Here is a 26,093-nt window from a genome sequence, read left to right on the forward strand (position 1 = left end):
CTCTCCCCCACTCTGCTCTTTCAGCAGAGCTTTTGGGAAGTCTGGATGGAGTAGCAGCTCATGGCTTTTTTTTGCTTCCTTTGCACAATTTCAGTAGCCTGGATGGTAAGCAGATTATCTACAAGCCATTGTATAGGCATTACTAGTTTGAAGCCTGATGACCTAAGTCAAGAATGAGGGTAGGAAGTGGAAATCTATGTTCCAGCTTTGCCAGGTGTCCCCAGGCAGATCAGACTGTCTGTATATCCTATTTCCATGTTTGAAATGAGTTAAAATATGACAGATCTATTCCACAAGTCTATTCTGAAGCTTTCTTTACTTCAAATCTTCAGACCACAAAAAGCACATAGAGGCAAAGTAATTTTTTTCTGCTTGTTTGCTCTTTGATAGATTTTGGGAAGAAAATTCCAAATTTGCCTGGTTCCTGCTGTTTGGAGCATTGCTGACAGTAGGAAAGTTTTGCCCATAAACCTATATATGCATAATTGTACTAACAAGAGCTATTACTATGATGACAGACACAGCAGTGTGATAGCACAGCCAGTGGAAATCCCCTCCAACATTATCAACCATCATGGCAAAATTGTGCTGGGGTAGCTCCACTGCACCACTTGGCCCTACTGCCATGGTCTTGTTGGGTTAAAAAAAAAAAAAAAATCACATCTCTTCCATAGCTGTGCTCCTGAAACTTCAAAGGGTAGAGCACTATTTAAGAAGGACTATGGTATTCTTTCTGTTATTGTGGCTCTGGAGATTTTGGGTGTGAAGGGGTGTGGTCCCTGATTGACAGGACATGGCTGGCAAAAGCCTCAAGCATAGACACTCTTGTACCAGCCAAACCTGTGGATTTTGGTTGCGGGGCAAGGTGGGGCTGAAACAGACTCCACTGGTGAAATCTCAGTTTTAGCAATACCCTCTGCATCCCTATTAGAAATGCTTCTGCAGTACAGCTGTCTCAGACAAGCACTTAAAAGACAGAGATGGCTTTGCTCAAGCAGCTACAGAAGGGAGCTTTTTTGTACACAAAACATTTTGTCAGAGTAATGTCTATTTTCTTTCTTTTTAATGTTCCCAGTCTGCTGCTGAAAGGCTGCTGTTGTAAGTCACAGCTGTGCAGTAACCACCTGTTAATGAGTAATTCTTGTGTCTGATATCAGCATTGATCTGGTCCATATTTTGCAATGTAATGCCATCTCCTGAGTGGGCTTGCTTGGAGCTGCTTGTTATTGCTATACCATGCTTTTAATCAGCTCCCGAAAAAAAAGAGATGGGAAACATCTGGATGGTAAGTCGTCTCTGATTACAAGCAACATTGGATCAGCTTCTCTGGAGGTGCTGTTAAACGCTTGCTGAGTACACTGGCGATCATCTCTGAGGGTCAGGCTCCTTGTAAACTCTTCACTCCCTGTGGTTTAGGTAGAGTATCTTGCTACATGTCATTCCCATCTACCCACAAATACATTAATGATTAACAACAACAACAGCTCTGCTTGCTTAGAAAACTAAAATACCCCAAAGTCAAGTAAATCACAGTCTCTTGCGAAAGCTCATTGCTGATTCACCCTCCTGCTTCAGCCCAGCCTTGGAAGTTTCCCACTGCCAGGCAAAACCTTCGTGACAGGAGAGCAAAGATGAAAGTCTGTGCTCTTTTCACTGTTGTCTTGGCTCTGACTCTGAGCGGTGACTGTGCAAGGATGGTAAGTCTGATTCTTCTGTTTTGGAGTGTGGATCACCTCCGTGCTGGCTGGCAGGACAATGTTGCCTTGGGGTTGGATGAGTGAAGCTGCTGACCAGACTGAAAGGAAGAGCGCTTCAAATAAAAGACAAAAGGGATTTGCTAGATGAAGGCTCACAGCAGTGCTGACTAAGCAGGGGGCCTGTAGGATAGCTGGTCCCATATGTAACTGCATTTAAAGAAACTGCTTAGATTCATGTCCTGCTAGAGAGGAAGAACGGGAGGGGAGGAAGGCCCACAAAAATGGAAATAGCTTGAAAATGCATCTCAGAAATGTGTTGACACAAGCAGAGACCTGCAGTAGTATGGAAGAAGAGTGCTACCCTACCAGACTTTACTGCTACCTGGTAACTGAACATGCCATCTTAGGTAACCATCTCTTTTTCAAACCTCTCCCTGTTTTCATGCCATACCCTTCATTGGTTTCATTGTGTGCTTTGTGTTTTCTTTTGGATACATCTGCAAGGCACTTGCAGCACTGCTGAGCGTGACTGTGGTGGTTTGACTTCCCTAGTTTGTTTAAACCCCACCATGGTCTGGCATCCACCATGGATGAACAGTGCAGCTAATAGTCTGGCTCCTCAGTTGTGTGGCTTTATGATTAGCTGTATTTCATTAGCTAGGCCAAAACTAGTTCAGATGTACTTAAATGATGCTCTAATCCTAACTATCCCAGTGAAGTGCAGAAGTATTTCCTTAGATATTGCAGGTGGGAGCAGAGAGGAATATTCACTTTGCCTAGGAAAAGATCAGCCCTGGCTGAAGCTGTTGGAGACTGCTCAGTGCTGGCAGACTCAGTGTAGAGTGCAAAACCAGTTTCTTCCTCAGAACTATTCAAGCCCTCTGTATATATCTTAGCAACAGCTTTGTCTTATGTCTTACCTGTTATGTCCCCTATCCAGTTCTATGTTCATGATGTGCTGCTTCTTTGACTGTTTTTGTGATTTTTTTTATTTTTCTATAGTTCATCTGTCAGCACCTTTGGTGGCAGCAGCACTTTATGTGTATTACCATTTTTTATTATTTCCTGTGGCTTAAAATCAGCTCAGCCTACTGCTCTTTGCTTGCTGATAGGCGAACCCAAATAAAGTAGAGTTTGCTTTTTTAACCAATGCCCTGGGGGATACAGCTAAATAGCAGGAAAAGTCAAATGCTGGGATATTATTTGTAACTGTGAACTGGCCCCAGAATGCGTGTATGCTTCCTGCTGAGAGAAACAGGTGATGTGTCCCTTGGCAATAGAAAGATATAATGGAGCAGAGCTTTGGCCTTTTTCGTGCTGTGCTGGGTTTTCCTGGTTTAACAGAGACCTTTCACAAGCCAGTGTTTATCCACCCTCTTTTACCAGACTGTGCCCCAGCAAAAATCGCATGCAAATAATGAGATCTTTGCAGAAGCACTGGGAGAAACCTGATTTCAGGGCACCCTGGAAAGCATGTTTGTCTCTACAGGATGGTTCCCAGAGTGAATTTGTGTCTCCAATCCACGTTCTTTTTTTCTCTTTGTAGCACTACAAATCTGGGGCAGCAAGAGGCTCAAAACATGAGTTCACTCGCCCACAAGGTACAAAGTCAAATCCAATAGGTTTCATGACAGTAAGAATGATCTGCCTGTCTGTATCCCTGCTGTGCAAGTCAGTAGTAAGCCTGTCTTTGTTTCAACATGAATAAGGATTATGGAATGGTTATGCCAGTATTAATTTCTGTGTAGAGGGGAATTTGGGATTAGCTCAGGAATCTCAGGTAATTTTCCTTCAGGTGTGGATTAATGGCAAGGTGCTGATGGGATTTTAGTTTGTCTCAGCTGACGTGGCTTATATTCACTCATAACATGGTGTGGCTGTAGATGTGCAACTCCCTTTATTTTAATCAGAGCTGTGTCTGCCCTGCAACTTTAAAGTGTATAAGCTCTTTGTATGTATAGGTTCAATTTCTGCTGCAGCCCTTGATCTCTCTGTGGGAGAAATGTTTTGACCCCATGCAATTTTCTGGGTTGCATTTGTGTTGAAGACACCTAGAGAAAGAGACATCCTGGCTGTGTGCAGGCATTGCGGACTTCCATTTTTAAAGCTTTCATTGTCCTGTGCTTTTGCTGTTAAGGATTACATGATTCAGGCCATTAGTGGTGCCTTTATAGTTTAGAACAGTCTTTAATGGACTTTGGGATGAAATATGTCTTCTGAATGGATGTATTTTCACAACTCCCCCAACTGCTTATAACGGTAGATATCAGACAGAGAAGGTAAATATCTGAACATTTGCTTAATTAATTCAGACAATGAAAATCAGGCTTGAAAAAGGGGTAGCAGAGGAGCTGACAGTAACTATTTCGTATTGACAACCAAGGGGACAGTTAGGACAGATAGAATGTCCATAATACAGAATCACAGAATCATCAAGGTTGGAAAAGACCTTGAAGATCATCTAGTCCAACCATTAACCTCACACTGACAGTTCCCAACTACACCATATCCTTCAGAGCTAAGTCGACTCTACTCTTAAACACCTCCAGGGGTCGGGACTCCACCACCTCCCTGGGCAGCCCATTCCAACACCTAACAACCCGTCCTGTAAAGAAATTGTTCCTAATATCCAGTCTAAACCTTCCCTGGTGCAATTTGAGGCCATTACCTCTTGTCCTATCGCTTATTACTTGGTTAAAGAGACTCATCCCCAGCTCTCTGCACCCTCCTTTCAGGTAGTTGTAGAGGGTGATGAGGTCTCCCCTCAGCTTCCTCTTCTCCAGACCAACCAGTTAGAAAAGCTTTGGACCAAAGGGACAGGTTATTTTTTCCATAATGCAACTGGCCTCAGCAGCTCTTTGAGATCATGAATCTGGGCTTGTGAGGGTTAACAGATATGGAAAGAGTGTGCAGGAGCCCCAGCAGTCACGGAAGGGGTAAGCTCAGGACAAGGAGCAGTCGTACATGTCACTGAAAAATGGAAATGCGCTGTGCTGCCAGCTTGGTTGTATGCCCCATTTCTCTCCTACAGCAGTGGTTGGCTTCCCATTCATGCTCCTGGCTCTCAAAAGTGATTGCTTTTAGTTTAATAGTTAAATAAGCTCTGACAGTTTTTCATCGTCTTTTTTTATCTTCAGTCTCTCTCATTCTAAAACTCATCTTGAAGCATTTCTTCTGCTAGACTCCCACTAGCCTTCCTTAGACTCCCACCACCCTTCCTTAGACTGCCATCACTGACATAGTGTACATAAAACTTGACCTTTTTAGACACTCATCCCATCAAGTTCTCCCCGCTTGTAAGGAATCTGCTTATCCCAAAAGGAAGGTGGTAGAAGGATCTAAATTATCTGTCTTCCCCCAACCTTTAAAACCTTCTTTCTCCTGACTTTCTATTTCAGTTTGTACTGTCTGGTGCCTTAATTGTTTTAAACAGATGTTACAATGTGATATGGAGCCTGAAAGGATACTACTTCGGAAATCAATTTAATATGCTATTACAATACTACATAATTAGAAATGATAATTGCAATTAATGAATATAATTGGCATTTGCTGTACCAGAAATTGCAATATATTTTGAGTTGAAATGATCCGAGATCTTTATTCTACTGCAGAGCCCATTAATCTTTGTTGATTTGGTCATTATTTTAAGGTTCTTCTTATGCATAGAAGTTGCAGAGACACAGAGTCCAAAGTACGGCTGAAAAACTTGAAGATATCTATCTTCATAATTTCGTATAATAAAATATAATATATATACCTGTGGGTTGGTGTTCAGCTTCATGATGAGTTTTTTGCTCTTGTATTTCAGTGTTTACGGAGGATGGAAATTTATGCAAATTTCCTTTCCGGTATGGTGGAAGGTTTTATCACTCATGTGTATCAAATCTCTTTTCCCAAAAGAAATGGTAAGTTAACATTGCTCATAAATGAAAACAGCGTTCAAATGAAAATGTCATCCTTTTAGTGCTTTAATCTTGTTTTCAGAATAAACTTGAGCTCGATGTCATGCCCAAGGAGAGCCATGTCGTTCTCCTGCTTATAGTCATGGCCCTCAAGTCAAGACTAGTGCTCAGAGGAGAGGGAGCCCAGGCATGGGGTCTCCAGGGCCACAGAAAGCTCAAGAACTGCAGAAATGTTTCCTCCTTGACCTTCATATTGGAATTGCAACTTAGAAGAGTGGCAAGAGCTTGTACAGAAAGGGCAGGATCGGTTAAACCACCTGATAGAAGCCCTCTGCTGAGGGAGAAAGGAGAGATACAGACACCTGTAAGAGACGACACTTGGTTAAGGAATTGTTTGATTTGGGTGGGCCATATTTGTACTGCAGCAGAGACTATCTGACTTTTGAGGAAAGTTGTTTTTTCTCCTCCCATATCTCAAATTTCTAACCAAATTGGCACCAGGCTCGTTTTGGACAGTGCAATACTATGAGGTGAGGTATTACTCCTGCTTGTTAGGTAATGATTTATTCTACTAGGCCAGGCTTAAGGCCAGGTCCTCTTATTTTGAGCAAAGGTTATTCTTTTACTTACGCAGAAGTTGTTAAAAGTATTCATTATTCATTCTGGGGTAGGGGCAGTCAGGTGGGAACCCTACTGCAGCAAGCACTGAATAAACAAGGCTAACTTTGCAGATGAACCTATCTAATGGGCATATATTAACAGAAATCAAAGACAGCAAAGCAGGGAATATATGGGTACCAGTAATGTGAAAATATATGCACAGGTGAGCTACGTGAAAGGCACATACCTGCATGTTTTCAGGGTGGAGATAGTATTTTATAGAGTTTATTCTACTCGCCCATGCAGGGCAGAACTCTCATTTTTTATACTGGACAGTCTAATTTTTTCATGATCTGTGATTCTAATCTTTTCATGATTTATCGTTCTGATGGCACATCTGTTTTAAGTGTAAGTGCTGGTGTAATGTAAACAACACAACACATACCTTCTTAAACAAATAGACATAGAGCTTCAGACTAGGAGACCACTTCTGAATTTCCCCAACATCCATAGATACAATCCAGATAGAAAAAGCCTCAAGGAAACAAGAATTCATGAATATTTTAACTAAAGGAAGGGAACTGGAATAATTTTCCAGTTTGAGCCCTGTGTTTGATGAACTGTAGCCACAAAGAGTTTGACCTTTGGACCCACTTAATTTTATGCAACGTTTAAGATGAATCTTGTTAATATATGACATTCTGTGTATTTGTTTTTAGCCAGTTAGGCCACAGAAACAGAAAAAAATGCAAAAACCCATGAATGGATGGGATCCAAGGTTAGAGCACACTTTAGAGCTGACCTTGGACAACTTGCTTTTATGCTTCCGATTTTTAAAAAGCCATTTACAAGTGGGGAGACAAGGAGGAGGACAGCTGGAGCTGTTTGGTTTTGACAGGCCATTTCACCCCATGGCTGACCTTCTGGCCAGTGTTTACTCTTCTTTCATAAGCTAAAAGCAACCTAACGTGTGACTTCAGGCACAGAGATGCTGGGAAAAGAGCCCTGAATAGCAGTCAGGAAACATGCCCTGTGCATGCATTTTTGTGTGACTTGGCACTAGCCCATGCTGGACTGATGCAGAATAACTGACCCCAGGGGACCTGGCAGCCAGCAGGTGAGGGCAAGGCTGGTGTCTTTCCTGCTCCTGCCTGCCTGTGAGCAGCTAGTAAGGACAGAGCTGATGGGAGGCTGGATGCAACCTGCCTCTTTGGGGGCAAATGCAAGGAGACCAGACCAGGAGAGTGCTGGATTATGCACTTAATGAGTCCATGTCTTTAGTCCCCAAGTCATACTTTAAGGCAGGACTATAGGCAGGACTTTATAGTGTAAACCAAAGCCTGCTCCAGTTGGCTTTAATTTTATTCTATGTTTTCTCATACTACCTATGACACAGATATTGTGTGCTAGCCCATCATATTAAGTTCAATAAAAAGATAGTCCTCTTGCAGAAATCATTTAAGAGCAGTGTCTATCTTAATACAAAGCTGGAGATCTCATTTATGTAGGCTGCTGTGTTGATTCAAAGTGCTAAATGTGGAAGGCAATCAGACATGACCTTGTGCATTTGTAACATGAAATGTTTCAACATAAATCAGAGCCCTGATCACAGAAACCTCTCCTTACCTTCTCCGAGAGCAACGAACAAGTTGTATCTTTATAAATATTTATTAAAAATACAGGAAAAAAAGACAAAATAATTGCAGTATTCAAATAACAAACTTCCTTTAACAGCATCCTGTATTGCATTTCCCTTTCATTATAATCTGTTTTCACAGATAAATTTCTATTTAGTGGCCAATTACCAGGTACTAAAGATGCTGTGTAAATTCACCTTTTGTGTTGAAAAGAAAAAATTAGCTGGAACTATTGCTAAAGTTCATTGGTGCCTCCAGAAAGACAAAAACTGCTGGGACAGACAAAATGGGGATGCAGTAAAGTGATACACCATTTTGGTCATCCATTTCCATATTGTTTACCATGCATGGGTTTAAAATATTATTTAAATCAATCCCTAGTAGTGGACTTTTCTGGTCAAATTAATTCTGTATCTGTGTCTTTAAGTTTTCACTTTTTTATTAACAATTTTGTGTGACAAGCTGATGTAAAGACATTTGTTATCTCATGAATTTAGAGATTGGGCCCATTTACAAGTAGCACAAAGAAATAATAAGCCCATTTTGTTGGTCTGGCTGCTGGAGGTAGCATCCTGTGAGACTGAAATGTCATCACATTTTTGGTAAGCCTCTCAGCAAAGTAAAGATTTTAAAAAGAAAAGGAGGGAGACTAGTGAAGTAGCTTTGAGGGTGTGCTTAGCTTCTCCCAGACAGTGACAGATACATGGCAGAAAATATAAAAGGATTATGTGAATGTGCAAGAAGCCTGGCACTGAGGAGGCAGCCTGGCATCACAGGGAACGACCAACCTCTTTGTCGTCACTGTGAGGTGATAGGGAAGGAGGGGACTGGCTATGAAGAGCATTGGGTGGGAGGACCAGTGGGTTGTGGAAAGCTGGTGGAAGAAGCCTCTGTCAGGGTCTCTGATGACAAAAAGTATTTAAGAGGGGAAAAATTGAATTCTCCATTTGCTTAGAACTTGGCTGCTACTGGAGACACTCCAGAGAGTATTAATTTGCATATAAATTGCTTTTTTCTCCCTAATGAGCAGAGTTTGCTTGAATTCTTTAGATGTATATGGGGCCTTTTCCATTTGTCTCTCCCATGCTGCTGAGTGTAATGTTGCTCTGCTAAGTCAGTAATTCAGTCAGTCAGAAAAGTTTGGATTCTCCTTCCCTGTCATGTATGGCACAGATGAAGTGTTCAGTCAGAGAGGGTTTTGCCAACAATGACACAAGCAGTGCACCACCAAGAACCACTTTTAAGTTACTCCTCACTTTAATCCTCATGTGTAATAGACCATCCTTTAAAAAAGCACAATCCACTTCCCACTGAAGGAGCACTGAAAAATTTCCATTAACTCCCAGCAGAGTCGCATGGGCCTTAATGCCTGTGAGAAAACAGCCTCTGTAAGAACGTGTCAAGTTAATCTGCACTAGACTACCAAGCACCTTTCTTTTTGTGCACCTTATATAATTGAGGTCACCAAACTTAATATGCGTGGCCTATTCAAATGTTCCATAGGAATTAAAGCTTTTTAAATACCACATAACATCTAATTAAGAAGAAAAGTAGGGCAGTTTAAATGGTAGACATGCTCTACAATAAAATTTCAATCTAGCTTGTGACTTCCTGGGGCAGAAAAATATTTGATAACACAGCTGTTCAAGGTATGATAAAAACACACATAATAAAAATGAATTATCAGGCACATTAAATAAAGCAAACTCACATTTCTTCCAATGCCATGTAGCCACCCATTTTCCTGTGTAGTGGCAGCTGATATTTATTATGCAGCATTAGAACTGGCTAGGGAGGATGTTTTGGTGGAGGGTGCATTGAGACAGGACATGGACCTCTAAGGTTCAGCCTCAGTTCAGTCACACAATTCCTGTGTGGCCTCGGGGAAGCCTATAAGTCTACTTCTGCACAGGGAGAATAGCAGCTTAATGCTCCTTGGAGTGCTATGAGCTCTGGAGATAACAGACTGATGAGGGCAAGGAAAGTGTGCGGATAAACAGTTGTCAAAGTTTGTCTTGGTAGGATTCCCACAGGCGGCGTGGCGTGCAGGATTCAGCCTGTTGCTCTGCAAAAAGGAGAGGTTTTTATCTGCAAGTTTGGAAATCACCACCATGTCAGTTATTTCCTCATTTCCTCTGGCAAGTTAAAAAATAGGGATATTTTAACGGAACTGAGTGTAAAATACGTTTGTCACTGAAAGCCAGGGAAAAGTCCCTCTGTGGACAGTCTCCTGCCCCCACAGATTATTAAAGTAACTGATAGGCATGAAAACTGGGTTGGGTCCTGTTTTTCTTGTTTTGTAATGAATAAAGGAGACATTATTTGCTTTGGTTTTGTTTTTTATTTCTGTCTTTCATTTTCTAAACTTAGAAATAGAAAGAAGGATGGGTTTTTCTGGAGGACTCATTGGAGATCTCTGATCCTGCTTCCCCATCTCATTTTTAATCTGTATTTCATTTGAGAGAAACGGGACAGAGCATCTTTAACAAAAGAAAATGTATTTTTCCTCTGGTGCTAAGAGAGTTTGAATGAAACAGATGCTAATTAGAAAAAGAAGTATGAATGCCCACGTTGCCTAAGTGTGAAGGCCATATAGTTTAAGTGCAAACATTCAGGTTGTTTAAAGCTGCACTAAAATGCATCTTTAATTCTTTTCAGGTGTTCAACAACACATAACTATGACCGGGACAGGAGATGGGGACACTGTGCTTCATTGCCCGAAGACCACTCAGGTAAGGTGAGCCATTGCTGAGTTGCTCCAGATACCTGGCTCCTACTTTGCCATGTACAGTAAGGATGGCTGGTGCCTTCAGTGCTACTTTTATTTGGTGTACACAGAGCAAGACTTCACATTAAGTGTTTCTGGGATATCTTTGTGAATCTGCATAACCATAACATTAGATTGTGAATATCACACAGTCTTTAATTCACTCTCTGTTGGCTAACTTGAAGTCATGGAGAGAAAATATGGTAATGTCAACACAGAAATCCTGCTGCAACTGAGTGCAGAGGCGTTCATCTTCTCCTCCTTCACAGCTTGGATGTGCCTTTTAGTGTTCCCTTCATTTAATCAGCTACACTTTCTGTCTGTTTGACCACTTAAGTTTTTAGAAGGTACAGAAACATTTCACACCCTGTACAACACACAGCCATCACTTCCAGCTGTCCTTCCTTGAGGTCTCAGGGTAAAGAGCAGACCTTCAAAACCAGACTTTCTTGGCCTTTGGGCTGTGTCAGAGAAGATGAAGACAGATGCATTCATTGCAGGAGTACTGAGGGACAACAAAAGGGTAGCTTAGCTGAGCAGTGCTATGGCTTCATGTGGTCACCACACTGCAGTGCTACAATTAACACATTGCGAAAGTCTGTCTAAAACAGGAAGCCAAGGTCTGTGGCAAACTCTCCTTTCTATATAAGTCACTTTAATTGACACACTGAGTGGAAGCACCACGTCCCAAGCAGTTCATGGGGAACATACATCCTCGTCCTCAGCAGTATCTCAATGACTGGCCCTTGCTTGTCTCTGTCTCCTCAGTTCCATGTTTCATGAACTGGATGCTGGGGAATCTCATTTTATAAGGAATGTATATATCTAATTCTCAATTTATACAGTGATAGGCCAGCACTGAAAAATCAGGTGTTGCACTGATCAGACTTGATGCCCCTGAGGTTTTTTTTAGATCTGTGCCTAAATGCTGATCATGTTCTTCTTTACTCCATCTCACTACATTCAAATGTGACCTGTCTTGTTTAGTCTGCAGGATACGACCAGATGCCCTTAGATGTTCTCTTCCCACTTTCAAACAAAGGGCATTTTCCACCATCCCCCTTGCAGGGAGTTCTCCACCGTGTCAGGAGTCTTGTAACCAAACTGATTGCAATCTACCAGAACGCTTGAAAAGTCAGCATTAGCTGAATCATGCTGTCAGTCTAAAATTAAGCAGGGCACAACATCTTCATGTTAAACTTCACAACTTTAAATTATTTTCCAGCCTGGCTTTAAAACAGATTAACAGTAGATCAGAGACAAATGACCTAACCCCAAAACAAGCAGCAATGAATGTGCCTTTGTAATGTAAGTATGTCAGACACAAATGTGGACTTATAGACAGTTCATGCTTACAAGAGTCAGGTTATGAGGGCTGCACTTAACTTATTCATGAGTGCCCTCCCAGAGCTTAAAATGTTGGAAGCTGTAACTTGCGACTGCTTTAATCGTCCAGTGACTGTCACAGTGGTGGCTGGCTGACTCAAGGAGGCTTTTCCAGTAGCTGAAGAAGGAGCTCTCCGAGCCTAGTGTTGCATTTCTGGGAGTGCATTGTGCCACCTCTCTTCCTCAATCTGCCCATCGCCATTGCCCTGCCAGCCCCACATTCAGCTATAGCTTCAGTAAGCTGGCTGTCCGCAAGCCTTTTTGAGCTTGTTGGCTCATGTTTGCCTGTTATCCACCACAGCATTGGATATGCTGGTTTGTAACAAGAAAGTCACCCTGTCTGCCTGCCCCTTGCTGAGAGGTATTGCTGTCAATATACCCTAGCACCAGTGAGGGCTTGCCCTAGCTACTACCAAAAAGTGTTTAGCTTCAGGATGAAGTGAAGCTCAGGTATGAAGGCTCTGCTGGAGGGAGATGTTAGTACTGCACTGTACAGAGCCAGAGTTTGCCAATAACAACACCCAAGGCCCTTGTTCAAACCCATGCTGGAATCAGTGGAAGCTTTATCACTGCCTTCAGGTTTCCAGAGGACCCTCCACTCCTGCCCAGGAGATCTCTGTGGAGACCGTGTGTAGTATCTGCCCAGTGTGACCCCCCCCTTCATACACATGGGCCAACTGGGTTGTGAATGTGTGGTTTGTATATATGTACATATATATGCATAAAAGTGCAATGCCCCTATGTGTGGGATTTCCAGCTCTTGAACAGTCTGCTACGACTACTCCTCTGAATGTATGGAAATCTTGGTCAAACGGCCAAAACCCCAGGGAGGCCCAGACTTGGCAGAAAAGTGCCAGACAGTGAGGTATTTTAAGGAACGTTTGGACTGATATGGAAAGAAGAAGTAAAGCAGTGTGGGCTGCACAGGCAGGAGGAAGAGGCATCATCCCAGGAGGGGTCTGGGGAAGAGCAGTTACATTCTGGGAAAGGTGGGTGGCAGAAACAGAAATTTTTTGTGGGAAGATATGGGTAGAAAGGCGAGGCAAGGCTACTGCTTGTTCAGCAGAGCCTCAGAGAGGTGAAGCTGAAGTCAAGGTGATTGCTAGCAAGCACAGAGTGTTTTACCCATGAGGGTGGGGAGATACTGCTGTGTGGCTTTAGACATTGGGTGAGCAGGCAAGGACTTGGCACTCCCCAGTTAATGGATAGTTAATGGTGGCCAGGATTCCCTGCAGGGAACTGTGATGTGTCCATGTGCTTATGAGTAGAAGTTGTTACTGGGCTCCAGGAAAGGTGGGGAAGGATGCAGAACACCCCAGGGAGGTCAGACTGGAGTGGTGGGTGGGATGTAGTGAGGGACTCTGACTGGGAAGGAAATGGAGGACTGCAAGAGCTTTTTGCAGGTTTGATGAGGGTACAAAAAAATTACTTGAGCACCGCTGTACCAGAAGATGGCTTGGAGATCAAGTCATGGTTTGGATGTGACAGGAATAGGAAAGACAGCATTTTCCTTTGAGGAAACATTCCACCACTAAAAAGTTTCATAACTATCAAACAGCAGGAACGTCACTGTCTTTACTTGCTTTCCCTTGATGTTATCCTGGAGTGAAACTACCAGTGAATACACCCAGACCTGCTATCTGATATCAATTACATCACTCTATTCTGAAGTAAATATTTTGATCTGTGCAGAGGAACGTCACATTCATGCTGCTGTAGCAAACTTCAGGATGTACCTTTCATGCTTTGCGTCAGCTCTGTGTGTGTGTGTGTGTGTGTGCCTGTGTTTCTATATGTTGCATCCCATGCTTAGAACCACAGTCTCTAGCTGAAGGAGCACCTGGTTTGAGTAACTCTACAGTTGCCCTCACAGATTTTGGCTAGCATTAAAAAAGAAGATTCGAATGCAGATAAGCTGTTGGGCCAGCTCTGCAGCAGGTATAAAACATGATGTTGTTTAACTTCAGGGGAGATACATCCCTTGACACTACCTGAAATCAGGAACATTGCCTGGCCAGCAAGACTCTTACAACCTTTGCATTGCACATTGCCGAGTAAAGCTTCTATCGCAGGAGTTAGAGGGTTGTCATGGCACATCCCCTTCTCTCCCACCATATTTTCTCATGATTTAGAAAATTCCTTAGAAAACAGAGGTATACTGGACTGGTACAGTTCAATCATGCTTGGCCTGATTTACTTGGATGTGCCCTTGTTTTGCTTTAAAATTTTTTCCTTTGTTCCAGCTGTCCATTAGTTTTAGACATAATCCAAAAATCCATAGCAAATTCTTCTGTCGAGGGTTGTCCTTTGTGTAATTTGAAAGAGAGATACATAATCCCGGTCATTGATGTTGAAATGCGAAGCATGCAGGGCAGTAATCCGGGCAGAGGCAGAGCTGCAGCCTTCCCTCCCCAGTGTAAAGGCACAGCTCCATCTTGTGGGCATTTGTCCCATCTTCTTCCTCACCACAGTGGCTGCTCTGGCAACTTCATGCGTGCCTGGACCTACCACATTTGGACAAATTAATCTGGGGAAGAAAGTTCAGCTCAGTGATTTACTATACAGTTTTTAAAAGCTGGATAAATATAGCTGCTATACAGCTAGAAACAAAACCAACATAAATTGGTTGGATAAACTTTGTTTTAGGTTAATAGATGGTATTAGAACCACCGTGCACTGAACCAAAATGGTTCATGTACCCAAGCTGACTCCTCACACAACAAAGCATGGTTTATCTGGCACCTATTAACAACAACTTCTTATGTGGCCTGTCTAGATCCCTGTGCAAGCAACCCTTGCCTGAACGGAGGGACCTGTTCTCTCACTCATGGCCATAGGATGTACCACTGTACCTGTCCTGAAGAATTCACGGGCGAGGACTGTCAGATAAGTAAGTGTCTTCTTCCATGAGTGTTACAACACGAAATATGAGCAGTAAGTAGAGCTCATTAATGCTTCCTTAATGAAAAGGTAGTGCTGTTGTGATGGGAGAGACCACTGCAGCATGAATGTTTGTGTAGGCGGATTTCCAAATGGTTATGACAGACAATCCATTACTGACAGGACAGCTGAAAATAGCTTGATTATACAGTTATAAACCCAAGCATGCTCTGAGCCAGTGAGGTATTAAGCTATGAGAAACACAAAGAGCCTCTTCCCCTCCCTTTTCTGTTTTTAAGATTTAAATATCCCTTACATGTTTGGAAATTACTAATAATACCATCTAGTAGGTAGGGCAGAGCGACATGAAAAAGCAACAAAATTTCAGGTGACGCCTTATCCCTTATGTAAATGTACACATGGGTCTATTATGACTTTTCCTGTGATGTTAGCTTTGCACCTGGGCAGCTACTCCACCTTCAGGGTAGTCACTTTCAAAGGAGGATAGTCAGGCCAAAAGGCTTTGCTTGGGTTATCTTTCCAGTTTTATGGTAGTATCCCTCCCAATTTACTGCACGTCAGGCAACCCCTTTTACACTGAGGGTTTTCAGCTGTACTTGCTGTTCTTTAATGAAGGCTTGTCAGAGAATCATAGAATCATTTACGTTGGAAAAGACCCTTAAGATCATTGAGTCCAACCATTAACCTAACACTACCAAGACCACCACTAAACCATGTTCCCTGCAGCTCTAGACTTCTCTCTCCTTTTTCATTCCTGGTGCTCCATCCACTGTCTCTAGCACAGCCCATCATCTGTGGATGATGCAGTAAAGTGGGACAGACAGAAGTATATACCATTGATTTGATTTTTTGTGTTTGATGAATGACCTTTTGGAAGAGCTTAAGTAATGGTGATGCGGTCATGCTTGCAGGGCTTTAGGAGAAAGCCACCTCTGCCTCGAGGTCCTTGGCGCTGCTGCTATAGTGGCTTAGTGCCTCTACACTCTGGAAGCTGGCTTGCTTGAGAAGCACTGTCAGCAAACATGTATCTGCTCAACAGGAAAAAAGGGATAAGGTTGTGGTGTCATTCCTTGCAAGAAATAACATCAGAAAGCTTGTGTTGTTTTTTAAACTATGTTTCAGAGAAATGTTTTGACAACAGTCTCTATGAGTTCTTTGGTGTGGACATGAGCTGGTCAAGAGTCCAGCAAGGAGCTGTGGAGCAATGCGAGTGTGCGAACAGCCAGATCAAGTGCAGGAGAGTCGAACACAAAAGTAAGGCACTATTTTGTGTTACAGCTATTGGCCTGCATGGAGTGGGGATAGAGGACAGTGAGTATATAAAAGCCTGAGTGGTGTTATACACGTAATGCTGCTCTTGCAGCTCATGTACCCTCCCCAAAAGAGAACATTTTAGCTTTCATGTGTGAGCAGTAATGCTGACCCAGGAAATCATTTCAATGTGTCCATCCTTATTTGAGGAAGCAATTATATGCATTAAGCTGAATTTTAGGGCCATGCCTCTGTGTTTTCTTTGAGGGGGATGCAATCCTGATCTGCAGCATGTAACAATATGCAACAGATTATATAGTAGAGGTGGTAAAATTTCTCCTGCAAAACTGTAACGTGCCTGAGAGGCACACTCTCCTCTACTCTTCCCCTGCACACCTACAATTGCTTCATATTGCTGTCCTACCTCTGGGTTCTCTTCCCAAGCCTCTCCCACTCTTGAGTTGCCAGCATGTAAACTCTACTTGCCTCCAGGATCCCAATATGACCTGCATCAAACCCAGAGTCCCCATGATTTTTGGCCCAACATACCCATTCCTCATCGGCGTGATGCTTATGTTATGAAGCCTCCTCCTTGTTTTGGGGCTGCCAGGTGCCCAACACAGCTGGCCAGCTAGTTGTAGGGTATGCGCTTTGGGTTGTCACTTACCTGCTGAAGTCAACACAGCACCTCCCTTTTGGAAGGAGAGATGGTGGGAAACAAATTGTATGTCTCACCTATATATGTGTGCCCTGGTATGGCTATTCTGTTTTCAGTCTGGCTGACTTTTTCCCTGACCAGACTCCCAAGTAACTTACAGTACTGAGTAAGCTTGATGAAAGCCCTTTGAAATAGGTGGGTGCTTTTATTCCCACCTTACAGAACTGGAAACTAAAGCACAGAGAGTGAGTGACTTTTTAGGATATTAGAAATCCAGGGAAGAGTTGGGAAATTTGATAGGACTTAATACTTCTCAGTCACAGATCCTAAATATTTAACTGAGCTCCCTGCTAGATACATTATTATAAATCCTAATGCAGCTCAGTGTCAGACTTGGAATTGGAAGAACCCTCTGTCCAGAAAGAAGTGCTAATGCCATCACCATCACCACCACCACTAATAATAATAATCACCACCCCATTTCACCTATTGTTCATTGATAATATTTTTCAATAGATAGGCTGACATTACCCAATAAAAGTGGCAAGGAGACAGACCTCAGAGTTTCCTTTAATTTATATCAAGTGTAGGTCTGAAATGAGTAAAAAACTAAAAACTTCCCCAAAATGCATATGCACAGAGAAGGTGTACTAAAGTAAGTTCAAATGGACTGATTTTCTTGAATAGTTTGTACCTTTGGTTTGATCTTTTGTTTCTGCTTGTAGGTTGTGTTCATGATCCTTGCATGAACGGTGGAGAATGTAAAATGGTTCCCTTCAGTGGGAAAATAGTATGTGATTGCAAAGGAAATTTTGCAGGAAAGTACTGCAATATTGGTAAGTATAACAACCTACCAGTGGGCAGGGGTTTTGGACTTTTCTTCTGGGTGTGTAGCTGGTGTTTTTTGCCTCTCTGTTGTATTCTGTCTTTGCAGAGATTTCTTGTAATAACTGAAGAGTCACACAGAACAAGTGTTTAATGTATTCCACCAGTGTAAAACATAACATACTCTTCACCACCAAGACCCGGATTCTAAAAATATTTGTTCATGTCCTTAACTCTATGGAAAATTAAGCACAGAAATTTTAATCCAATTACTCATGCCCATAAAAAGAATGCATGCTTCCATTTTACAGGATCAGTCTCAGAGTTGTACTCTAGTACAAACACTTCCCCACAGATCCATGCATCCCCTCATAAAGTAGAGATTTATGCTCTGACAAAATCTAGCAGCTGACTGTATTTGGTAGCACTAGATTATTGTGAGAAGTAGACAAAGATAAAATGCACACCCTTTAAATAATAGCATGTTTAGCCAAGTGCAGCTTACCAAAAAGTCCTTACTTCATCAATGGGTCAAGACAGAAAAATCTGCTTTTTGGTGCCTATGTGTTAGTTCTGTATTGCTTCTTATTAGCCGTTACACAGATTTTGATATAATTTTCCTCCAGAAGACTTAACCTTTCTCACTGCAGGGCTTAAATCTACTTGTAAAGTTTACCTGCATGCTAAATCCTAATTTATATCAGTGGCTACTTTTCAAATACAACAGGATTTAGGCATAAATTATAATAGACCTTCAGTCATACCAGCCTGTGATCCCAGCAACTCACTGGCTATGTCTTTCTGAGTGCATAAATCCCGGTTGTCATCAAAATTGAAGACAAGACTCCTGGTAGCTATGGTGGACACCTGCTTGGTCCGAATAGGTGGTGGGGTAAAAAATAATGGTAGTGAACACTGGAATTGGTATCTGGTATATTTTTTTTTTTTTTGTTATTCTGATGGTTAACAAATGGTGTAGCCATCTATTCAATCTGGAAAAAAAAATCAATTAGGGAGACTAGCAGTACAGCTGGAATAACAGATAGCAGGAGTGAATTGGCAAATTGAATGGTGTATGAACTGGTCCTGAACCTTCACTAACCAGTCACGCGATGAATCATTTGAAATGGGCTGGTGACTCTTTTAAGCCCTTCATAAGGAGCAATGTTGTAGCTCTGTTCTTTTCTCTTTTAGTCGCGCTAGGGGAACTTCTCCCAGGCTTTCCAAATGTTGCAGCATGGATCCGGGTGAGGGGCTCTGTGTGCACGGCACGCGTGCGACCTGGTGTCCCGGGGAGGACTGCACGCTGCTCTTCTTCACATGAAACTGCTTTTCAAATTCCTATTTCATTATCAGCTTCCCCTGCCCAAAGTGGCAACGCTGTGCCTAAACATCCACCCAGCACGGCCTGGATTATAAATAACAGGATGACAGTGTTATATCTGTAATACTGGTTTCTGTCTGACTAGTTTAGAACAAGAAATAAGCAGGTGCTCTTTGATTACTTGAAAATAATAAAGCAAACATTTGGTTTGCTAAACAAATGGCTTTAGATGCTTACAATCCATCTGCGTTCAGCTGCCTAACACCCACACACAAAACGGGAGCTGAAGGATTGTGTTTATGTGTCAGGGCCTTGCAAATAAGTTTAAAAATGAAAAAAAAATCTTTGCCAGGATTTAATCATTCTAAATTAATGCAAATGAGTTAGTGCTGGGGTCTATAGACCTGTTAGTATCATTACACAAAGGCAATGGCATTCTGGTGAAAGCGCTGGGAGCTTGTGCTCTCAGAGCACATAGAACTGATTTTTAAATATATGTTGGATTATTTTTTTCTTCAACCCTTCAATTTGATGCTGTGAGCACAGCTGGCCTTTTTTCTTTTCCTTTTTACTGTATAGTTTCCCTTGTCTAACAGGACTGAATTGTGAGATTACCTTTTAGTCTGAATAATTTATGGTTATAATGCTGATTTAGAGAAAGTTACAGTGTCTCCAAAATGTACTTTATTCTAAATTATTAATTTATAGAGGCAACCTTAAGCCCAAGTTGTGATGCAAAAATGTCTTCTTTTTTAAAAAAAAGAAAACACTCAATTTAATAAATAGCAAGTACTCCAAAATGTTATTGGGCTGTGATGTGTTTGAGGTCTCTCTGATGTCCTCTGCCCTTGATTTGTACAAAGAGTAACCAGTCTTCACATGTTTCTAATGGAAAACCAGCTAATTTATCTTGATGTCACACTCACAAATCTTAATAAACGAAGCACCATCCTGGGTCAGATCACAAATCTAAATACTACTGTGACTTGAGCACTGGCAAAATAGAGGACTGAGGAGTGATGTAAGTAGCAGGAAATTACTGAGAAATACTTACCCTGGTTGGGGATTTTCTTAGCAGATGGCTGGACCATCATATTTGATAGACCTTTACCTGTTTTCCATGAATTTGTCTAAACTCTCTTTAGAACTCCTTTATGCTTTTCCCTTTCACAGCATGCCATGTTAAGAAGTTCCAGAATTTAAACAGATGTGATGAGAAACAGTATTCTCTATTGTTAGCTTAAAACCTACCACCTGATGATTTCATTTCCCCCTTTTCAACACTGAGTAACAGAGAATAATCTTAACTTTTTTTTACAGATTTTCCACATATCTATTTATCTGTCCATTAGTTATTTCTTTTTTTGGATTATGGTGTCCCTGTCAGGACTCAGAAATCATCTTTTCACTGTTCTTAACATTCTGTTGCAGACAATCATTTTATATAAGTATATATATACATATTGCCAAGCTATTATTGTAATGGCCATGCAGTTACTGGCAAATTATGAGCTGACTTAGAAAAAAGATATGGGAGGGGATAAATGTAACATAGGAGATATCTATAACAAAGGAGATGGATATACAAAAGACAGGTTCTAATATAGATTTCTATTCTTTATGGTAATACATTGTTTTCTAGCCCTTAAAGAAGAAACCTTCAGTACCAAAGGAAGAACTACCATTTAAAAAGGATGTTCTAACACAGTTTATGCATAAAATTTCAGTGATGTTTAATTCCAAAGGAAATTAGATACATCACGAACAAATACATCCCAAAACAGATGCTGTTTACAATCATTCAAGGATGCATTTTAAGTTAAGTTTAATTCATAATAATTTCACTTAAATATGCAGTTATTTTTAGAAATAAGGACTTTGTATTAAGAGAGTAACTGCATTCACTTTGGAGACAGAGTTTTTGCCAAGAGAGCTCTGAATCCAGGCTTTAGGTGAAAATTCAGAACTAATTGTGCAAACATGAGTAGCAATAGTTGTCTTATTGTGCAGAAAAAGTTACAAAAAGGGCCCAGACCCAGTCACTTTGGTAGTGATAAATGTGAGGAAGAAGTGAAACCTAAGCAGGATGTGAGGGTGATATTTTATGTCTGGGCCAAGTTGATATAGAGAGTAGAGAGGGAATTGTAAAGATTTTTTGGGAAATATTTAACTTCAGAAATGTTTAACTTAATTGCAGGGGATAACATGACAAACTTATAAACATGTAATTGTAAAATTACTTTGATATTTGATGTTTCTTTGAACAGGTAGAAACCATGTTAGAGATGTTGGTTGAATACAGAGTGACACACAGTTAAAGACACAGGAAGAGCTATGTGGCCAAAGGACAGATAATTCATTGTAATAAGCATTTATGCAGATGCTAAAGGGAGTTGGAGTGTAGAGGAAGGAGGTGCAGAATTTTTTTTAAGGGATTGGAGCCTTTAGGTTTCTGTGGTTGAAAGCCCACCATTGTAATCACACTGTAGTTCTTAGTTGAAGTGCAAGTGGAAACTAATACACATTTTGCCCCATTTCCTGGGTAAAAGCACTTCCTTCTCCTTATTATGAAGTTCTTGCTTTGGTACTGTTTTGGGGTGTGGTCTACTAGTTAATTTGAGGGTCTCATTTCTATATATATGTTTGTTCTTAATTTATCGGAGGATATGTTAGTGGGGTATCTTTATTCTGTTTAATTAGTTGTGAAGTCTTTTCCTGAAACATTTAGTCTATATAGGTGGCTTTGTTGTGCTACTGTTGCTCAGAGGAATAGTTGGTAGTCATATGTGGGTAACCAAGGTGGGGTTTAGCACTATGTATTTCACTATGTTTGTCACCTTTCAACTGGATATTTAGGATTTAGTATCACCTTAATCATTGGGTGGTACATTTTTCTTGACAGCTAGCTGGGGTTTATTTCTGGCTCACTTTTTGTATTAGGACTCAGCAACAGCTCAGGGTGTGTTCTTGTGGAACTATTTATGAGAATAAGGTAGCTGTGTAATAAAGTAAATCAGTGGGATCAACGAGTTGTGGCAGTTTTTGGTGCTTTTCATGATTAAACTAAGGAAGAGGTAGAAAGTGGCACTTGGAAAGCCTGTTTGGATTTGTGTCACTGTGGTTGTGGGTTACATTAGCTGGTAGGTTTGAGAGTATTGGGAGGACTGCATAGAGGATTATATGTTTTGAGTTTTCTTTGGATTAAGGTTTAGGTAGCAATAATGTTTTTGGTTTTGGTCATGATGAAGTATGAAGTTGTTGAAGGTATTTTTGGAAACTCTTTATGTTTTCTAGTAGTTTGGTGATGTTTGGTTTTTTTTTTTTTTTTTCCTAATTAGGATATGGATAATGGAATTAGAGAGTACCATAACTTTAAAGAAAGTATGAGTTGGAATGCTAATTGTGGAGGGTTTATGGTTATATAAGGAGATGTGTTGTTGTATGTCAGAAGTAGGTTGAAGATTTTTAGAAAAGGGAGATGACAGAATAGCTGAATATATAATTACGTACAGGAAAAAACCTCTTGGACGCATCTTTAGGGGTTAAAGTGGGGGAGTCTGAGGTAATAAAAGAAGTAAAAAAGACAGCAAACCCACCTTTTTAGCGGTTGTTTTACTGAAATAGGGTGTTTGCAGTTTTCTACTAAAAAAGGTACTTCAGTAAAGGAAATTCAGTTCTGGAGGCTGGAGTGAAAGTTTTAAATCTTTTACTTCTGAAGAAGACAGTGAGAAGAAGATAATGAGTCTTAAATTTTTGATTTATGTTTACCAATGCTATTCTGTAATCTACTAGAACGCTTTTGGATTAGTGCTTAGCTTTTTATTTTCTAGGATCCCAAGAGATAGGGTAAAGTATAGTAACAAGGTCAGTTGGATGACAATGGTAAGCGAGCATTCAACCACTCAGTCCCTCACTGAGCTTGGATAAGTAGGTCCGCTACTAAGACTTGAGGGGATTCATAAGTGGGGCTGGGATGCTGCTTGCTGATTGCCTGTATGGAGCATTGGAATTAGGAATAAAACTAGGATGGAAAAGAGTAAGGTTAGTATTCCTCCATGGTTGTGGAAGAATGGATGGAAGAGCAAATAAAAAAGCATCATTATGGTTTGATGTGGCTTGGAGAGGTGACTATATGGTTTGCAGGGGTAAAGTTTTATGGGTCCCCTGGGAGGTTGCATGACGGCAGGGCAAGTCTTAATAAGGTAAGTTTAATGAAGAGAAAGCCTAGGGCATTGTTGCAGAAATAGTAAAGGCAGGTTGGATTTTTATCAGATTTTGCATTATTTCAGAATAATTCAAATAATGGTGGAATTACATGGAGAAAAACTAGATCTAGTAGACTATCACCTGCAACAATAAATGGTAGGAGGAATTTGAAGATGAAAAACTGAATGAGCATAGCATTATCAACTAAGAACCCACCTCTGATTCATTGCACTAAGAGAGTGCCAGTATAGGGGATGGTGGACTAACAACAACTGTGGCTTTGTAAAACAAAAATTATAAAGTGTCATTTACAGAGGTGATAGACGTGAGCAATAATAGAGAAGCTACTCTGATCTCCCAGGCTTCTTTATGGAGTTAGGAATCATATTAACAATTTTGGCTGATATAGAGAAAAACACAAATGAAGAAGGGAGCACCATGGAGGTTATGGATTAGTCATTTCCACTTGACATCTTGGCAAATGTGGGCTAGAGAGCAGAAAACTAATGAGCTATACTGTCAGCAGTATAGCATGTAGCAAGGATTAACTCTAAGGATTGGATGATGAGGCAAATACCAAGGAATAGGCAAAAATTTCTCCAGTCAGAGATAGGAGTAGGTTGGAGGTCAATAGAAGACTTCTTTGTTTTTACAAAGAAATGCTTTTTCCAGATGTTGGTGGGCACTAAGGTGTCTGTGGTGCCTTCTGTGTTCCTACCTGACAAATTTTGTTGTAATCCTAGCATAAACTAATACAATTAGTATTAGTTAGCAGCTGGTAACATGAAGCAGCTGCTTAGTCCTTATTCTTATGATAGGATGCCTGACTTGACAGCAGTGTTAGCTATTGGGTGATGGTTAATTCAAGGCCATAAAGGTGTTTTAATCCTATTTTTGATTTATTTGAGACTGACATCTCTTAATCCATGCAATTTGTTTTGCTTTATAATTGTCAGTTAGGGAGGTTGTTGAAGGGAAGATGTGGTAGACTCATGGTACAGCAGCTCATGGGTTTTCAGCTCACCCCTTGGATTACTGCAGAAATCACTGTGTTGTTTGTCCCTCCGACCAGCCCACTCAGGGTGCTTCAGGTGCTCCAGAGACACGCTCTCATTACTGGCTCTATAAAGAGCAACTGCTTATCCACTGACCATCATTAATTGCTACCCAGTCTGTTTCTTTTTCTGTCCAGAGCCTTATCTTGGGTCATACTCTTAACACATAAGGACTTACTAAAAAAAAAAAAATGAAAGCTTTGACTATGAATTAGCACACTACCCATAAGGTAGTCCATGCAACAGGTAGTTTCCCTGTCAAAGTAATATCGCACTGAGATTTGCTTATTGCTGCTGGAATGTCTTTCCTCTACCTATTGACAATTTATTTCCTAAATACGTTGCTCATTTTAACTCTATATACCTACCTATTTGATTGCATTTATGACTCTGTAAATCATAACTGTTGTGCTAGAATTTAAGATTATCAATAAAAAAATGACATGGAAAAGAGCCAGTCCTTCCTGTTATCTAGGATATTACTTTTCTAAGCTATAAGAAAATACCGATAGTTTATAGATTTCTGGCTTTAAACCTTTATATGAAAGAATTAAACTTACTCAGAAGGTAAAGTTGTACATTAGCTTTTATAACAAACATAAATCTCTTCAATTTTAGCTAAGTTGATCTAAGTACTTGCAAATGTAAAGGTACAAAGATACTTTGAAGAAGAAATATAAGATATATAAATAAGTCTAGCTTCAGTGAATGGAGTGTGCCATCCTTATGTTAAGATGCAACCTAAAGAGATCTTTTGTGCTATATAAATCCCTTTGTTTTCCCAGTCCTAAATCCATCCTTGTTTTACATGGTAAGTTTCTATTAGATTTAATTCGTTAAAAAAGGATGTCAGTTCTGCCACATTTCTGCCTATTTTTTGGCTCAGACAGGTTGTTTGTGTGTTTCATAATCAGGCTACGGTTTCAGCAAAGATTTATTTCAGTGTTAGGTGCTGTCAGTCCAGAGTTTTTATTGCTATTCAACAAGGAAGCACAACAGAAAACAGCACAACTGAGTCAATTATTTGTTATAAATTAGTGACACACATTATCTGCTCTTGTATTAAGTCATAAGCCCAAACAGAAAAATTAAAATCTAGATAAATATTACAAGTGTATGATTGAATTACATAGAAATATATCTATATAGATACACAGCTTCCCTTATACTTCAGCTGTGGTTTATGTTCATTAATTTGCAAACTCCGAGAGCTACCGTGGGTGCTGTTATTCTCACTTTCACAGACAGGTATTAGTGCATGAAAATGTGAAGCAATTTGCTTCAAGCCAGGAACAGTCCAGTCCTGGGGCTGCTGCCATGCAATTTCCTGCCCCTACTCATTAGACTTCACATTCTTATCATTAAAGAGTGAAGAAGATGGCAACTGCTTTCTTCAGTGCAGTCTGTGCCCACCTGACCACCTTCCTAGATATTTACAGAGATTTTCAGAGGCACAGGGAGCCACTGAAAGACAAATCAAATATTCATTTGGGAGCAGTGCTAGGCTAATGTGAATGTCCTTCAAAGCTCTCCATATGGTCTTTATTTCATTTTGCACAGGAATATTTGCCTTACTCCTTTCAAAACACCTGGGGGGTTTTCAGTGCTTTGTCTGATGAAGTGAGATGTCTGTAAGAGCAGTCTCTACAAATACTGAAGACTCCTTTCTGTCACACATTTATTGCCAGTTCAGACTAGTGGTTAGCTGCACTAGCAGTGGGAGAAGTGCAGCTCTCTGAAATCAAAAACTTTCACACCTTTCATCTCTGAGGGGATCTCACAGTTTCCTAGGAAAGGAAATCAGGGAACTTCTAGGTGAATTAGAGAACAGATAGACCCTTCTGCAGGCATCCAATAAGTCTGAGCTCATGTAGGAAGGAA

At 40.9% G+C, this 26,093-nt stretch overlaps 2 protein-coding genes across 3 annotated transcripts in view; one reads left to right on the forward strand and one right to left on the reverse strand.

Annotated features, from left to right (window-relative positions):
• Positions 1 to 1,609: 1,609 nt before the first annotated feature.
• The window catches only part of HGFAC (HGF activator), a 42,545-nt gene continuing 18,061 nt past the window's right edge, over positions 1,610 to 26,093 (forward strand). For both annotated transcript variants that reach the window (XM_074865025.1, XM_074865026.1), the window contains exons 1-7: positions 1,610 to 1,697; positions 3,244 to 3,298; positions 5,509 to 5,605; positions 10,498 to 10,571; positions 14,769 to 14,882; positions 16,016 to 16,147; positions 17,528 to 17,638. In XM_074865025.1, coding sequence (XP_074721126.1) covers positions 1,632 to 1,697; positions 3,244 to 3,298; positions 5,509 to 5,605; positions 10,498 to 10,571; positions 14,769 to 14,882; positions 16,016 to 16,147; positions 17,528 to 17,638 — 649 coding nt within the window. In that variant the 5' untranslated portion in view covers positions 1,610 to 1,631. The remainder of the gene's footprint in view (positions 1,698 to 3,243; positions 3,299 to 5,508; positions 5,606 to 10,497; positions 10,572 to 14,768; positions 14,883 to 16,015; positions 16,148 to 17,527; positions 17,639 to 26,093) is intronic.
• Positions 23,051 to 23,903, reverse strand: LOC141942211 (cytochrome b-like). Its single transcript, XM_074865159.1, is given in 3 exon segments — positions 23,051 to 23,373; positions 23,550 to 23,670; positions 23,673 to 23,903. Coding segments are annotated over 3 exon segments (675 nt in total).

The sequence above is a fragment of the Strix uralensis genome, chromosome 4, assembly GCF_047716275.1.
Source record: "Strix uralensis isolate ZFMK-TIS-50842 chromosome 4, bStrUra1, whole genome shotgun sequence".
NCBI lineage: Eukaryota > Metazoa > Chordata > Aves > Strigiformes > Strigidae > Strix > Strix uralensis.